General features: G+C 38.1%; 1 protein-coding gene and 1 long non-coding RNA gene across 3 annotated transcripts in view; one reads left to right on the top strand and one right to left on the bottom strand.

Annotated features, from left to right (window-relative positions):
- LOC127794321 (uncharacterized) overlaps positions 1–9,185 on the top strand; it is a 37,788-nt gene extending 28,603 nt beyond the window's left edge. For both annotated transcript variants that reach the window (XM_052325323.1, XM_052325322.1), the window contains one exon: positions 1,423–9,185. In XM_052325323.1, coding sequence (XP_052181283.1) covers positions 1,970–2,965 — 996 coding nt within the window. In that variant the 5' untranslated portion in view covers positions 1,423–1,969 and the 3' untranslated portion in view covers positions 2,966–9,185. The remainder of the gene's footprint in view (positions 1–1,422) is intronic.
- Positions 9,186–13,365: 4,180 nt separating this feature from the next.
- Positions 13,366–15,167, bottom strand: LOC127795421 (uncharacterized). The gene is made up of 3 exons (XR_008021794.1): positions 14,378–15,167; positions 13,997–14,090; positions 13,366–13,627 (listed from the first exon to the last, which is right to left on the bottom strand). It is a non-coding gene; the product is annotated as an uncharacterized LOC127795421 (long non-coding RNA).
- Between the last annotated feature and the right edge of the window lie 2,741 nt (positions 15,168–17,908).

The raw sequence follows: 17,908 nt of genomic DNA, 5'->3' as shown, positions 1-17,908 counted from the left end.
AACATAAGACAAGCCCAAGCCCAAGCTCAAAACCAACACAAGGAAGGCCCAAGCCCAAGCCCAAGCTCAAGCCCAACACAAAGAAGGCCCAAAGCCCAAAAACATGAAAAGCCCAAGACCCACAAATAGGATGACATCATCGCTTACATCATGGGATATGATGACATCATCGCTTACATCATGGGATATGATGACATCATCGCTTACATCATGGGATAGGATGACATCATCGCTTACATCATGGGATAAGATGACATCATTGCTTACATCATGGTTAAAATGACATCATTGCTTACATCATCAATTAGATATTTTGTATTATTAAATTATATAATTAAGTGGTTTCCATTACATCTTTGAGCCTATAAATAGAGCACTTAGGTGCACTTGTAAGGGGGGATTATTCTTGAATGAAATTTTAGTTGTTTTAATTGCTCTTGTTCTTTTTTATTTTCTCTTGCAAATCTTACTTCTTCTTTTTCTTATTTAAATTCTTATGTCATTTATTGTTACTTTATTATCCACCGCCTAAATGGTCGGTTAATTTCTGCCTTTAAATTCTTGCAATTTCAATTATTATCTTTCAATTATATACCGCCTATATGGTCGGTTAAAAAATAGTCTTTCAATTATTGTCTTTAAATTATATACCGCCTATATGGTCGGTTAAAAAATAGTCTTTTAAATACTGTCTTTTAATTCCCGTCATTTAAATTCCTGCCAATTTATTTTAAAAATGGAAATGAGTAGCTAAATCTAATCTTGGGTTAAGGCGAGGACAGTGTCCAATGTTCTTGAATCTCAAGATAAGCCAAACCTCGATGAATGCAAGATTTATCTGAGTTAAACTCGAGTTGAGTGTATAAATGATTTTGTGAGTTTGGATTGGGTCATCATCCTAACTTAGAACTCTCATGCCATGTATGAAAGTTGCTAGAATTGGAGATGAGATATACCCAAGCCCAGACGATCAAATCATAGTCTCTAGTATAATAAAATTTACAGTGATATCTTAACCCAGAACCATCATATCATGTATGAGGGTTGCTTAGCTAAGAATCATTCGTATCTTGAATTATAACTACGAAACGATCCTCTGTTTATTTCAGATTAATATTGCTGTTTAAATTACTATAAGAGATTTATAAGGCATTGGTTCTGAACTCGCCTCAACCCAAGACCTTTTTAATATTCAAAAAAAAAAAAAAAAAACCTTTTCACAATCAGGAAAACTTAGCTCTTTTTGGATAAATCAATCTGAATGAACCATTCTTTTGTTAAATAAACCTCCCAGTGAATCGACCCGGACTTGTCCGGAATTTATATTTGTGCTACAACTACACTCACACACTGGTGAGTTTAAACCTCCTCACCATTTCAACACTGAACATCCAAAACTGATTAACGCTATTTAAATTGTAGGGTGAGGAGTGCAGCCAAATTTTGGCGCCATTGCCGGGGAGGTACAACAGAAGAAAAAAATTCACTCCACGGTCTAAATAAAATTTTTTGCATACGAGTTCATGCATTGAAGATCGCCAGGTATGCCTATCTTCTATCATTTTATTGCCGATTGAGGACAATGCGCAATTTAAGTTGGGGGGTAAGGTGTACTTAGGCATTTATTGGTGTTTGAATTTAATCTATTGTGCAAATAATTTTGTTTGACTCGATAATAATGCTTTGTGTGGTATATATGATTTTATTAAGCACAAAAAAAAAAAAATTTAACTAACCCAAAAATTAAAATAAATAAATAAATAAATAAAAATAAAAATAAAAAATAAAAAAATATATATATTTCAAAATATATATATAAATAATTAAAAAAATTAAATTTAAAAAAAAATATTTTGATAACTTTTAGTTACTAAACATTGCAAGAGATTACAGTCAGGTATGATTATTGAAACATTAATTGATTTATTAGCATCATTATCTGCCGTTGAATTGTCATTCCATATTCTCTATGTCTCAGTATTTTAGCATGTTTGTGACTTCTAATGCATTTGGCCATCCTGATCCCGGTAAGGGGAGGTTTTCTTTTGACCAGAGTCAGAGGGAGAATTTTTATCTGTTGGGCTATGACCCAAATCTTTACGTTGAATACCCCAGTTCCTATAACCGTTGGAATTATCCTTGGAACAATGACTCTGTGTTCCAATCTCATGAACCTTTTCCTCCACCACCTCACCAATTTGAGTTAGAACAAGGGGTTAGATCTGATGCTTATCAACCTCAGGATGAAAAATGTTTAGAGGACACCCTTCAGGAGTTTATGCAAGGTCAAATGAGTTTTAATACACAAGTGGTCGAACTTCAAGAACAAACCACTAGAGCCATAGGTGACATTTTAGAACAATTGACCGAGTTTACACAGACCTTGAGCGTGAGTGAACCTGGAGAGTTTCCAAACCAACCTAATCAAAATTCCATAGGCCAATGTCTTGGGGAGGAATCGTCATTCAATGCACCCATAGGTCAAGAGTCGGTCCAATCTATACCCATCCCTAGGAATGATGAATCAATTGAGAGACTTGATGACCCTAGGATGGTACGAGCAATCATAGAAGAAAAATTGGGCCAAAATGCTGTGAGAAAAGAAGAAGCCTGGGAGAAAGAAGAGGATAAAACCCAAGAGCCCAAATGTGAAGATACCATGGGCCTAGCCAAACTTGAGCCTAAATTTATGTCTTTTGGGCTAGTCTATATTATTGGGGATCAAATTAAACCAAACATGTGTGAAGTGTTTGTGCGAATTGATGTGTTGTATTCTAATGTAATAAAGCCAACACCTTCGGATGACATATTTTCAAAATATATATGTGCATTTATGAGAAAAATCAATTTACATAATTTTGAAAATAACTTTAAAACTGGTGTAATGAATGGGAGTTATTATACGAATAGGTGGGCAACCACTTATTTGATTCTTAACTGGAAGAAAAGAAAAAAAAACTCTTAAAAAAATATTTAAAAAATATATAATAAAATAAAATAGAGAAAAGAGGGAGACAGACATATCGCTGACGGCAACCACTTTTCTGGGGTAGTGCAATCACACTGCCCTATAAAGAAAAATGACACAATATCCTATAAAGAAAAAGAAACATCAAGCATTGAAAAAGAAACGCCGAAAGTTGAAAAAGGAAGAGGTACACTGCCAAATGTTGAAAAAGGAGGCACCAAGCATTGAAAAAAGAGACGCGCCTGACCCTACAATTATGGCGTGCCTCGAGCCAAGTATAGAATAGTGACACCCATTGCTCTATAAGAGACTCTATATCTGTATGAGCCAAACCACACTTCTGCAAGCAAGCTCAGTTTCCTCTCCTTCGTGTTGTTCTTCGATCAGGTATTTTCGTTCATTTTGTAAGATTTATAGTTTCTACTTTTCTCTTATTATAGTTGTCTTTTGATTTAAAAAAAAAAAATGGATCTTCAACTATCAAAAATCCACAAGTACTATCCATCTCTCCCAGTGAATGATTTGAAACAAATTTATATTGGTAGGTGTGAAAGACTTAGGATATTGATGCGTAATAACATCCCTAAAGATATTCGTTGGCTGATCGAAGCAAAAGTTCGATTAGCTGACGAAACTTCACCTAGTTTTAAGCACTTTCCGGGCTTAGGGAAGAGTAGTTTTGCAAAGAAACGAAGAGCTAAAAGAGTGAATGGTTGTCACAAGTGTGCTCGTTGGACCTGTAACACTCGATGCAAATCTGTGGGGTTTACGTCCGTAAATCGAGAAGATAAAATTAGTTTCATAAAGGATGGACTGAGTAAGGAGTCATTGGATGATATCCGATTGACTCTTGAGATGCATCAATGTGGAATAGTGCAAAGAGAACTTCTTGCTTTATGGACCCAGTTCATAAGTGACCACCAACGCTATAGTCTTGGGAATCTGACTAAAAACGACCCTATTTGCCAATCTATAAGAAAATTGGATGGGAAGCTTATCCTCGCTTCATAGAAAGTGTTTAAGCCGTTTCTGGACGTAAAACCAGAGGAAGATGTGAGCCACAATCACAACTACTTGTACATACGCATGATTTTTGTTTGTATTTATTTCTTGTTGAATTGTTGTATAGCTACTTTTGATCGCCAAACCTCTTTCCAGGGCATACAAAAGAAACAAACATGGAAGGCCAGTTAGTTCGTCGAATCAAAACTATATGTGTACTTTGTGGCTCTCAACTTAGGAGTGATATTTGTTACGCACTTGCAGCAAGCGAACTAGGCAAAAAATTAGGAGAGAAAAAGATTAATTTGGTATATGGAGGGGGAAGTCGTGGGTTGAATGGTTATGTTTCACAAGCTGCACTTTTTGGAAAATCATATGTGGTAGGTGTAATGCCAATCCCTTTGGCTGAACCACGTATTTCTGGGATTACACGCGGTCAACTTGTAGAAACGACTTCTATGTCTGAGCGCATGGCTTGTAAGATTTATCAGTCAGACGCTTTCATCGCTTTACCAGGAGGTTTTGGTACACTTGAAGAAATCTTCTGTATAATCTCTTGGGCTAAGAGCAATCTGCATACCAAACCCATTGGACTTTTAAATGTTAACCATTTTTTCGATGGGTTGCTCTCTTTTATTGATCAGGCTGTGGACCAACAGTTCATTTCTCCTTCAGCAAGAAAGATTCTTATTTCTGCATCCACCGTCGAGGAGCTGCTAGAGAAATTACATACTTATGTTCCACAAAACGATCCTTATGAGCCTCGGATAGATTGGTCTAAGGCAATCAAAAACAAGCGGCAAAAAGGTTCGATTAATTTAGAATTATCCCTGTAAGGCAAGTCTATGATAAGATGGCTGAGTAAGGAGTACTTTTTGTACTCTTGAGACGCATCTCCTATGACTTGTACAAAATTTCTTTTCTTGTGTTCTTAAAAATAAAAAAAATAAAATAAAATAAAAAAACTGTGGAATGTTGTTAGGCGAGTCTATGATAAGATGGCTGAGTAAGGAGTACTTTGTACTCTTGAGACGCATTCTGTTTATCTTATGACTTGTATGAAATTTTTATTTTGGTGTGAAAATATAAAAATATATATATGGTATGCTCATTTGTTTGTTTGAGTTTTAGCAGTTCACAGTAAATCTATGGACTTATGGAGTTACAGGTATTCCTAACAACCCTATTTTATTACTGCAATTCAAGTTGGGGGGAGTAAGGTATATTTATGAATTATCTGGTCTATGTTTAACTGTGAATTTGCAATTGCATGCTTGTAGTTTTGTGTGAATTAAAAAAAAAAATAAAAAAAAATGTGTGTGCTTTAAATAATGCTATCCCTAAAGCTTTGGAATTGTACACTGATAGCCAATTGAATTTGCAATATGAATCATGAATGCATTAATTTCTTATTTGAAAACGTATATGTATGGAATTAGAATAGATGATTTGCATGCATCGGGTATTCAATAATTAGAAATTGGTTTATCTGTCATAAAGTCAAAGGCAATGGTAATTAGCTGATTAGCACACTGCATGATCCCTCAACAGAAGTAGAGACTATTACCCGAGTAAGTGTTTGAGCCTGATAATCGTTACTTCTGAGTGAAATAACACTTACTCTAAATATGCTTTATTGTTTATCTCATCTTTTCAATAGCTTCAAAGCATCAATTAGCTTTGAATGTCTAGTATGATAGCGGATGAATTTGGCTGGTTTCAAACTCTGAATTAGTTGACTGAGTAACATTGTTTTATAGAAGTATGATAGGGGGAGCAATTTCTTTCAATTTGGGCCTATTAACCTTTTTCTTTCTTTACATTAACCTCCATTACTAGCCCATTTGAGCTGTTCTTAGCACAATTTCTTTCCTTACCTTCGTCTAAACCTGTAACCATATGAAGTTTGTCCAGCCTGGTGTGTTTCTAGGAATCAGTCTATCTCGGTATTTTCATATAAAAAAAAAAGGGAAAAAAAAAGAAAAAAAAAAGAAGGAAGTTCTCTTAGCTTTTCAGCATGAGTGTTTCAAAATAAATGCTGAAGAAACAAAAAATATGTCTAATTTGAGATTAGTGCCAAAAAAAAAAAAAAAAAAATCCTGACACACCATTTGCACACTTTACCCTTTTCTTTGACAACCCGTATTAACCTCATAGCCCCATTACAACCTAGTTTGGTCTCTCTTGATGCTATAAATCATGTGATCTCAAGATTCGAGTTCTGAGTAGGGAATTCTGTTTAAATTCAGAAGTTATTTATCTATGGCATTATTCCAGTCATGAAGCTATGTTAATTTCCCTGTTCTTTCATGAAAATACGTTCTTTGTATTTGGGATGACACCGAGTTTGAACTTGTTATACATTTACTCTTATAACGGTGCACCCCCTTGTGTGTACACCTGAGGAATCGTTTTATTAGAGGGAAAATCCATAGTAAGGTTTAAAGTCAAAACTTCGAGGGAGTAAATCTGTGTATTGATCATCCTGATTGCCATTCCTAAGATTGTATGACCTTTAACCATAAATCTAATTTTGAATGTTCGACTTATTTTGAATGTTCTACTATACGCATTTTGGTTTCGAATTTGAAATTTTTATATTCATGCAAGTATTGCGATTAGATCATGGCTGGTGTATAATCTAATTGCTAAGGGACTAGCAATATTCAAGTTGGGGGTGTGATAAGGGTCAATATTTCCTATATCCTAATGAATTATATCCCTATTTTGGCTTTATAATTATGCTTAAAATAAATAATTATTTGCATTATATATTATTACAGGATGAAGCAAGAAAGCTGTCTTCTACAATTAATTAGGGGCATAAATCGAAGACGTTGGATTACCCATTATTGTTGCTCAAAATCATGGGCCAACTATGGAGTCTAGAGGATGTTTCATGTGCACTTGGCCCAACAATCAAATAGAATCCAACATAAGACAAGCCCAAGCCCAAGCTCAAAACCAACACAAGGAAGGCCCAAGCCCAAGCCCAAGCTCAAGCCCAACACAAAGAAGGCCCAAAGCCCAAAAACATGAAAAGCCCAAGACCCACAAATAGGATGACATCATCGCTTACATCATGGGATATGATGACATCATCGCTTACATCATGGGATATGATGACATCATCGCTTACATCATGGGATATGATGACATCATCGCTTACATCATGGGATAGGATGACATCATCGCTTACATCATGGGATAAGATGACATCATTGCTTACATCATGGTTAAAATGACATCATTGCTTACATCATCAATTAGATATTTTGTATTATTAAATTATATAATTAAGTGGTTTCCATTACATCTTTGAGCCTATAAATAGAGCACTTAGGTGCACTTGTAAGGGGGGATTATTCTTGAATGAAATTTTAGTTGTTTTAATTGCTCTTGTTCTTTTTTATTTTCTCTTGCAAATCTTACTTCTTCTTTTTCTTATTTAAATTCTTATGTCATTTATTGTTACTTTATTATCCACCGCCTAAATGGTCGGTTAATTTCTGCCTTTAAATTCTTGCAATTTCAATTATTATCTTTCAATTATATACCGCCTATATGGTCGGTTAAAAAATAGTCTTTCAATTATTGTCTTTAAATTATATACCGCCTATATGGTCGGTTAAAAAATAGTCTTTTAAATACTGTCTTTTAATTCCCGTCATTTAAATTCCTGCCAATTTATTTTAAAAATGGAAATGAGTAGCTAAATCTAATCTTGGGTTAAGGCGAGGACAGTGTCCAATGTTCTTGAATCTCAAGATAAGCCAAACCTCGATGAATGCAAGATTTATCTGAGTTAAACTCGAGTTGAGTGTATAAATGATTTTGTGAGTTTGGATTGGGTCATCATCCTAACTTAGAACTCTCATGCCATGTATGAAAGTTGCTAGAATTGGAGATGAGATATACCCAAGCCCAGACGATCAAATCATAGTCTCTAGTATAATAAAATTTACAATGATATCTTAACCCAGAACCATCATATCATGTATGAGGGTTGCTTAGCTAAGAATCATTCGTATCTTGAATTATAACTACGAAACGATCCTCTGTTTATTTCAGATTAATATTCCTGTTTAAATTACTATAAGCGATTTATAAGGCATTGGTTCTGAACTCGCCTCAACCCAAGACCTTTTTAATATTGAAAAAAAAAAAAAAAACCTTTTCACAATCAGGAAAACTTAGCTCTCTTTGGATAAATCAATCCGAATGAACCATTCTTTTGTTAAATAAACCTCCCAGTGAATCGACCCGGACTTGTCCGAAATTTATATTTGTGCTACAACTACACTCACACACTGGTGAGTTTAAACCTCCTCACCATTTCAACACTGAACATCCAAAACTGATTAACGCTATTTAAATTGTAGGGTGAGGAGTGCAGCCACATCTCCCTTGAGGTAAAGTCCCAACTGACTGATTTCCTTAAAGCAAATTTGGATGTGTTCCTATGGAACCACGAAGATATGGTGGGAATAGACCCAAATATAATGCAACATCGACTCAATATCGATCCAAACTATAATCCAGTTCGCCAGAAGAGGAGACCCATGACGGCTGAACGTTACGCAACCCTGAAGGAAGAGGTAGACAAACTCCTGGCCAGCAAGTTCATCAGGGAAGCTCATTACTCGACTTGAGTGGCAAACCCGGTCCTAGTGAAGAAGAAGAATGGAAAGTGGAGGACCTGTGTCGACTTAACAAATCTAAACAAGGCTTGCCCAAAAGACAGTTTTCCTCTGCCCAGAATTGACCAGCTCGTGGACACAACAGCAAGCCATCAGCTTTTGAGCTTCATGGATGCCTATTCAGGGTACAGCTAGATCCATATGAACCCTGTCGAGGAGGAACATACATCATTTATGACAGATTGGGGGCTATACTGTTATAAGGTAATGCCTTTTGGACTAAGAAATGCAAGAGCAACGTATCAACGGCTGGTCAACACGATGTTGATGATATGCTGGTGAAATCCAGACAGGTCGCCAACCACGTCAGCGACCTAGAAGAAGCATTCCAGGTTTTAAGAAAGTACCACATGAAATTGAATCCACTCAAATGTTACTACAAAAAAATTGATTTTTTTGCGGTGGTTTAGAAAACCGCCGCAAAACATGGTATTTTTGGGGTGATTTTCAAAAATCGTCGCAAAATTCACTAAAACATTTAATTTTGCGGCAGTTTTTGAAAACTGTTGATAAATTAAGAAAATAATTCAATAATTGAAAAATTAAATATAATTTCATGGCAGTTTCTTAGAAATCGCCGCTAAATTAAAAAATAATTAAATAATTAAAATTTAAATAACATTTGAAATTTGATAAAAATTTCAATTTAGCGGTGGTTTCTGAAACCTTTGCTAAATTCAAAGAATAATTAAATAATTTAAAATTAAAATTAAATCAATATTCATGGTGGTTTTGAAAAACTACCGCTAAATTCATTAAAAAATTGAATTTAGCGACGATTTTTGAGAAACCACCGCTAAATTCAAAGAATAATTAAATAATTAAAAATTAAAATTAAATCAATATTCGCAGCGATTTTCAAAAATCGTTGTCAAATTCAAAAATAATTAAATAATAAAATAATTAAAATTAAAAGAATAAAATTAAAAATTAAAATTAAATCAATATTTGCGGCGATATTGAAAAATCACCGCTAAATTCAAAAAATAATTAAATAATTTAATATTAAAATTAAATTAACATTTCTCATAAAATTCATTAAAAAATTAAAAATTCCTTAAGAAAATAATTAAAAATTAAATTAATAAGAAATATAAAATCTTAAAAATAAATTTAAAATTTAATTTAAATTAATCAAAAAATTCATTAAAAAATTTAATTTAAAAAATAAAAAAAAATTAACAAAATTTTAATAATTTTTGAAAATATATAAAATCTTCTTTTTATTTTTTAATGAATTAATTTGTTTAATTTAAATCAATTAATTTATTTTTAATTTATTCCTTTATTATTTTAAAAAATTATCAATTAATTAATGTTTTTTAATTTATATTAAAATATATAAAATATAATTCTATAGAATAATGATTGTATTAGTATATAAATTATATGTGCGCATATAATACAAGGTGGCTTTGCAAATCAGGCAATTCGCATATGCGTGTGCATAGGGGAGGTCTGGGGATTGAAACTTGGGGAAGGGAAGGGCTGGAATTAATTTCCAGCAACGCCACGTGGCGCAAAGGAGTTAGTCCCACACGCGAGGCAGCACACGCGCATGTGCTTGGGTGCGTAAGGAGGGCTAGGGCCCTCAGGCGGCCAGTTGTGCGGTCGACCTAGCTAAAATTAAAAAATTAATTTTTTAATTTTGAGGCTGTTTTGAAACTGTCGCTAAATATTTTAAAAATCATCGCTAAATCACATATTTTGCGGCGGTTCTTAAACCGCCGCAAAAAATGTTACTTAGCGGCGATTATTCCAACGGTTGCGAAAATCGTCGCTAAATACTCTGCGACGGCTAGTTTAGCAGCAATTTTGAAAATCGACGCTAAATTACTTAGAAACCACCTCTAAATGAAAAAAAAAATCGCCGCTAAAAGTCATTATTTTTGTAGTGTGTTCATTTGACGTGGCTTTCGGAAAGTTTTTGGGGTTCATGGTGAATGAAAGGGGGATCGAGGCCAACCCTGAGAAAATCTAAGCTCTGCTTTATATGCGATCACCTACCAAAGCGAAAGAAGTGTAAAGCCTTAATCGCCAGATCACTGTTCTTAGCAGATTCATCTCCAAATTGTTTGATAAGTCCATCCCATTCTTCAATGTCTTGAAGCAAGCAAAAAGCTTTATGTGGATGCAGGAATGTGAAAACGCTTTCCAACAGCTGAAGGAATATATCGAATGGGCTCCCCTTATGTCAAAGCCAAAGGAAGTGGAAGAATTGATTGTCTACCTGACAATGTCTAAATATGCTATCAGTGCCACACTAGTGTGAGAAGAAGACCAGGTGTAGTACCCAGTATACTATGTGAGCCACAGACTATTTAACGCTGAAACAAGGTGCATGGAGAAGCTCTCATTTTCCTTGGTGGTCGCATCCAGAAAGCTACGCCCCTATTTCCAAGATTATTAGATTGGCATACTGACCAAAAAATCCATTGAAGCAAATCTTGCAGAAGCCTGACTCATCCGGCCGTCTATTCAAGTGGGCTATTGAGCTCGCCCAATTCAACATAAAGTACAAGCCAAGGTCGGCCACTAAGGGGCAAGTGCTGGCGGACTTCGTCGCAAAATTCACAGGACCGGTGGAAGAGCCCGCCTCCTCAGTACTTCCAGTCTGGGAGTTATTCGTAGATGGTTCCTCTAGCAAACATGAATTTGGAGTTAGCGTGCTCTTAATAAGCTACAAGATTCCTTATGGGTTAAGGTTCGGATTCAGAGTGACTAACAATGAAGTCGAGTACGAAGCGCTACTGGCTACCCAGCTCATGGTCTGTCAGATACAAGGGAAGTATCAGACAAAGTGCCCAAAGATGGCAGCATATCTTCAGAAAGTCAAGGAGTTATTCTGCCTCTTCGAGGAGTGCCAATTGAATCAAGTCCCATGGAGCCAAAACTCTCACGTCGATGCCCTTGCTCACTTAGCATTAGTAGGAGATGCAGACGCATTGGGGGTCATCCCCGTGGATCCCTAGCCATACCAAGCACAAATAGGCAAAATAAGACGTTAGCACTCGAACTAAGGCTGGATTCATGGATGAGGCCCATCGTTGACTATTTGCAAGAAGGAAAGTTGCCAAGTGATAAGCTAGAAGCATGACGTACTCGAGCTCGGGTATTATCTGGACTCGTTAGTCACAAAGGCTAGACTCTCCTCTAGTTTTTTCTTGTCTTGCCTCAGCACTTCGACGACAGCCTCGAGCTTCTCTTTTTCCTTGACGGCTCGAGTTCTCTCTTCTTTCTTCTTGAAGACACCAAGAGAAGCCTACAAGATTTGAAAGGTCAGTACATTTAAAAGAAATAAAGCAATAAGTATGAGAGTGGGTAAAGGACCTTACCAGAAGACCGTGACGAGTGACATAGTCATCAAGCGTCTCCCCCGATACTTCTCTCCAGTCAAGGCTCTTGGCATAATTACCAAGAACCTCATCTAAGCTATCGAGGAGGGGCGCAAAGTACGTCCCACCAGCAACGACCTCAAATGCGCTCGGTTCTACAGAGGTGTTTGTTTTCCTCCTTTTGTCAATCTGAGTAGGCTGAGCGGCCTGCGAGGTCAGAGTGGTTTTCCTTTTAGTCCCAGGAGCCTTTTCGTAAACTACTGATTTCCCATGACTCGTAGTAGCTATGGCCACCCCCCGCTGCGAGGAAGTACTTGCCAAAACCGGGTCTGATGAAGTTGTAGCAGTTGGCGCAAGGTCAGAACCAGGAAAAGTGACGAGGTTACGACTTGAGCCGGTAGCCTCAGTGCGAGCTCCCACCCCTTGGACTTTATCAGGAGAAAAAGGCGCACGAATGACCTTAGGTATGATTGGGATCGCAGAAGAGCCGGGTCGTTCGAGCTGGAGCTTCATTGCTTTCGATAATGTTGGTCGAGAGAAGGAGCAAGCTGGTAGTCTCAGATTAGGAAGTCAGTGAACTCATAGTCATCCTCATCTGTCTTCACCTCGGAAGCCTTTCGAAGTCCCTGTGCCTCGGAGATGGTCAGCTCGGGTTTCCCACCAACGACGTTTACCAAAAAAAAAAAAAAAAAAGGGGGAGATCCGTGAATAAGGAGTGAACAAATAAATTATGGTTACAAGGGCAAGCTTAGAGATTACTCACTTGGTATAAGGACAAAGCTAAAATTATTGAGGTCGTTAAGGGAGGAGCAAGAAATATAAAACCACTGGAACTTGTAGTCCCCTACGTTGGATTTGCCCTTGGCCTTCCCATGAGGCAGGAGCTTCTTACAGTCAGAAGAATGAGCTACCATATAATACAGCCCGTCTTTGGTACCATTGAAAGAATAAAGGCACCTAAGGACTTTGGGAGTTGGAAAAGGGAGTTCATTTTTTCTGAAAAGTAAAGCTAAAAAGGTTATTTGGGTGTAAGAATTGGGAGTTAGTTGGAAAGGGGCAAGTTTTAGATCTTTTAAAATGGCAATGAGATAAGGATGGAGTGGAAACCTAAAACCGAACTCTAGATGTTGAGGACTAATGGCCACAAATCCTGCGGGAGGAAAAGCCGCATGGTCACCAGGGGAAGGCACCATGAGGCGTGTGCCATAGAGAAGTCTATAATCCGAGGCACACGACTTCATTTCGCTAATCGTCATCTTCAAAGGATAATGCTTGAAGACTTCGCGGGTTGCGCTCTTCTTGGAAGCTTGCAGGGTGTAACGCCCCAACCCCAAGATAGTATATAAGGTACTATAATATTTACACGGGCGTTAAGGAAATCCCATATACTACAGTAAGGATCGTAACCTGAAATGTTGGGACTTCCATAAAATAAACATTCACACACACAATTTATCAAGATAGCAGGGAAAGTAGACTTCATTCTCCACGAGACAAAATATTGTCAAAGTTAAGAGTACAAATCTTGTAACATACTACAACATCATAAGAGACGCCTAAACAAGATAACTACACTCGCGCCGCCTCTAGGCCTTCTCCCTTTGAGCCCGAGCCTGACAGATCTGGAACATTTGAATATTCCAGGGGTATGAACACCCGGGTTAGATCGTTAAATCTAAGTGAGGGTTAAAATAACTTCATGCGTGCAAATGCAAAATGCAGAGATGCATGCTCCAGGTGGATGTGACGCCAGGGTGTTGCAATCACCCCTGCCAACCTTATCATGTAACACAGCCTAACAACACGGCCAAGTGAAGACTCCCTTCACCCATGATATTCACAACTAGTCACAAGCCACACGTAGTGATGCATGAACAAATGGAAAGAAACATGCGTATCAAACGAAATAACATGATATGCACATGTAATCACCGCCATCATGCTCAATAATATGCACAACATGTAAGAAATACAGTTTAGAAACCACTCACCGAAGCTTCCCACTTCTTGGTTGCACAAATTCACGGCCAAACGTCGCTCCAAGTGGACTGTTCTATAAAAACCGAGACCTTTTTGTATCCAAACCTAAAATAAGTTTAGATATATAAGTAGCCACTAAAATTAGGAGTTTTCATGAAAAATTTCAAGCCAAGAAGACCTAAAACGCGCCCACACGCGCTCCCACAAAGTCGGCCACGCGCCTAAACGCGCAGCTCTGTTGGGCGCGTGCAGCTCACGCGCCAGACGGACTTCCGACCCTGAAAATTAAAACGGGCATAACTCTCTCATTTTAACTCCGATTCGAGTGCCGTTTGAACCTACGGACTCCTCTTTCAACCCTCTACGTGGTTACAGAAAGAAGATGAGCTTACCTTGCAGTTTTGGTTACTGTTTTGCACGGATTTCAAGGGGCTCGTGCCTTCCAACGGCTTGCTTTTGGCTCCTACTCGGGCAGGGTTTCCTTCCCTTCTTTACAGCAGAGTTTCCCCTCCTTTATAAGCAACTTACCCCCTTAATTTGGTGGCCAAAAACCCAACCCAAGGCATTCTTATATAGTGCCCTTAAATCCATAGGATTGTGACACTTGGCTTTCTAAGATGGTGACACTTGGCACTTGAGATTTACACCCTAATTATTGCTTTCTTCCCATGGTGACAAGTGGCTCTTGAGATATGAGCCTTATCATGACATTTTTAACCCTTTAACGAATGAATTTTCGCCACATGTTATGGAGATTTGAGCCGTAATGATTGCTTTCATCCTACGGCGCCACGTGTCCTCGAGATATGAGCTTTCATTATTACTTTCTTCCTACTACGACATGTGTCCCTCAAGATGTGAGCCTTCATCATTGCTTCCATCCTACGGTGCCACGTGTCCCTCGAGATTGGTGTTTAATTATTACTTTTAATTTTCCATCCAAATTACGCCACGTGTCCATGTAATCATTTCTACCCATGTGTCTCCATCCATATGATGACATGTGTCCATTAATTGAATTTAATTCGGGTTTGAAATCCACAGCCACTTTTGATATCGTTTTGGAATCCAAAGTTAGGTTTAAATGAACTTTGAAGTCCATTGCCCTTAAGTCCCCTAAAGATCCTTGAATCTCACAAATTCCCAAGTCTTTGAGAACCTAAAGAAAATCGGGAAATCGTTTAATTTATTAAATAGAAATAGATTACAAGTTTTAGGGTATTACATTCACCCCTCCTTAAAAGAAAATTTCGTCCTCGAAATTTATTCCATATTCTCTAATACATCAAAAAGATAAGGGTATTTCTGGCGCATCTCTTGTTCTCTTTCCCATGTGATGTCTTCAAGGTTGTGATGTCTCCATAACACTTTTACTAGCGGTATTGCTTTATTCCTCAGCACTTGCTTCTTTCGATCAAGAATTTCCACAGGTTCCTCTATAAATGACAAATTGTCTTGCAGCTCGACTACTTCTGCAGATGTCTGTTGAGATGGATCTGGCTCGAATTTCCTCAATTGAGATACATGAAAAACGTTGTGAATGTTAGATAGTGCTGGGGGTAAGGCCAATCTATATGCGACTGGTCCAACCCGTTCTAAAACTTCATATGGCCCGATGTACCGCGGGCTCAATTTTCCTTGCTTCTTTCCTCTGGAGATCATACGGAAAGGCGAAACCTTTAAGTATACATTATCCCCCATCTTGAACTCCAAATCTCTCCTTCGGTTATCCGCATAGGATTTTTGTCTACTTTGGGCAATCTTCATTCGTTCTTGAATCATTTTGATCTTTTCACTGGTCCTTTGTACCAATTCGGGACCCAAAAGTTGTCTCTCACCCACTTCCGTCCAGCAAAGCGGTGTCCTGCACTTCCTCCCATAGAGGGCTTCATAAGGCGCCATCCCGATGCTACTGTGATAGCTATTATTATATGCAAATTCAACCAATGGTAAGTGCTCTTCCCAACTCCTTGAAAAGTCAATTACACAAGCCCGTAGCATGTCTTCCAATGTTTGAATTGTTCTTTCCGACTGTCCGTCAGTTTGGGGATGATAAGCAGTGCTCAAACGTAACTGTGTTCCCAAACTTTGCTGCAAACTTTCCCAAAATCGAGAAGTAAATCTCGGGTCTCTATCGGAGACTATGCTGACCGGCGTCCCATGCAATCGAATTATCTCCTTAATGTAGAGTTGAGCCAATTTGCTTACTGAATGCCCAACCTTCATGGGTAAGAAGTGCGCAGATTTAGTTAGCCTGTCTACTATTACCCATATGGCATCATTTCCAGTGGGTGTTTTTGGCAATCCTATTACGAAATCCATGGTCACATGCTCCCATTTCCATTCGGGGATTTCTAGCGGTTGAAGTTTTCCAGCAGGTTTCTGATGCTCAGCTTTTATTCGTTTACAGGTATCACATTGAGCTACGTATCGAGCAACACTTTTCTTCATCCCTGGCCACCAGTACAAATCCCTCAAGTCTTTATACATCTTGGTAGCTCCGGGATGAATAGTATATTTAGCCCGATGTGCTTCTTCCAGAATTGCTTGCCTCAAATCCTTATCTCTGGGCACGTAGACTCGATTTTGGAATCGAAGCACTCCATTCGAGAAATCAAAATCAGGATTCTTAACTCGCCCTTGGTCATCCACCCAAGACTTTATCCTCGAATCCTCAGAAGTAGCTTGCCGAATCTGTTCTAGAAGATGAGAGTGAATTGTTAGGCTAGCGACGTAAACAGACATTTCTTTAGGCATCACATTCACTGTCAACTGGCTAAAAGCCTCCACCAGTTCCCATTCCTGAGACATCAAACTGGCCATCAACATAGGCCCTTTCCTACTTAGTGCATCAGCCACTAAGTTTGCCTTCCCAGGATGGTACTGGATTGTACAGTCGTAATCCTTCAAAAATTCCATCCATCGCCGCTGCCTCATATTCAAGTCTTTCTGAGAGAACAGATACTTCAAGCTTTTATGATCCGTGAAGACCTCAAATTTCTCACCATACAAATAGTGCCGCCAGAGCTTCAAGGCAAACACCACCGCAGCTAATTCTAAATCATGCGTGGGATAATTTCGTTCATGTGGCTTTAACTGTCTAGATCCGTAAGCTATCACTTTCCCATATTGCATAAGGACACATCCCAATCCGTTTTTTGATGCATCAGTATATATCATGAATCCTCCTGACCCATTGGGCATTGACAAGATGGGTGCAGAAATCAACCTCCTTTTCAACTCATTGAAACTTTGCTCACAAGCTTCACTCCATTCGAATTTAACTCCCTTTTGGGTGAGTCGTGTGAGGGGCATAGCTATACGGGAAAATCCTTCCACAAATTTCCTATAGTAACCCGCTAGCCCTAAAAAGCTTTTTATTTCAGTCACCGTCTTAGGTGACCCCCAGCTTTTTATTGACTCGACTTTAGTGGGGTCCACTGCTATTCCATCCTCCGATATGACATGACCCAAGAAAGCTACCTTTCTCATCCAAAATTCGCATTTCGAAAATTTAGCATAAAGCTTATGTTTCTGAAGAGTCTCCAAAACAATCCTTAAATGTTGCTCATGTTCTTCCTCACTCTTTGAGTAAATCAAGATATCATCAATAAATACAATCACAAACTGATCCAGGTAAGATTTAAACACCCTATTCATTAGATCCATAAAAGTAGCAGGTGCATTGGTTAGCCCAAATGGCATTACCAAATACTCGTAGTGTCCATACCGTGATCTGAAAGCAGTTTTTGGAATGTCCTCTGCCCTAATTCTCAGTTGATAATATCCCGACCTCAAATCAATTTTAGAGAACACCCTCGCCCCTTGTAGCTGATCAAAGAGTTCATCAATCCTTGGCAACGGATACTTATTTTTGATGGTAACTTTGTTTAATTGGCGGTAATCTATACACATCCTTAAGC

This window comes from Diospyros lotus, chromosome 2 (assembly GCF_014633365.1).
Source record: "Diospyros lotus cultivar Yz01 chromosome 2, ASM1463336v1, whole genome shotgun sequence".
Classification (NCBI taxonomy): Eukaryota; Viridiplantae; Streptophyta; class Magnoliopsida; order Ericales; family Ebenaceae; genus Diospyros; species Diospyros lotus.
Note: the sequence above shows the minus strand (reverse complement) of the source record. Positions and strands in the feature narration are given on the sequence as shown.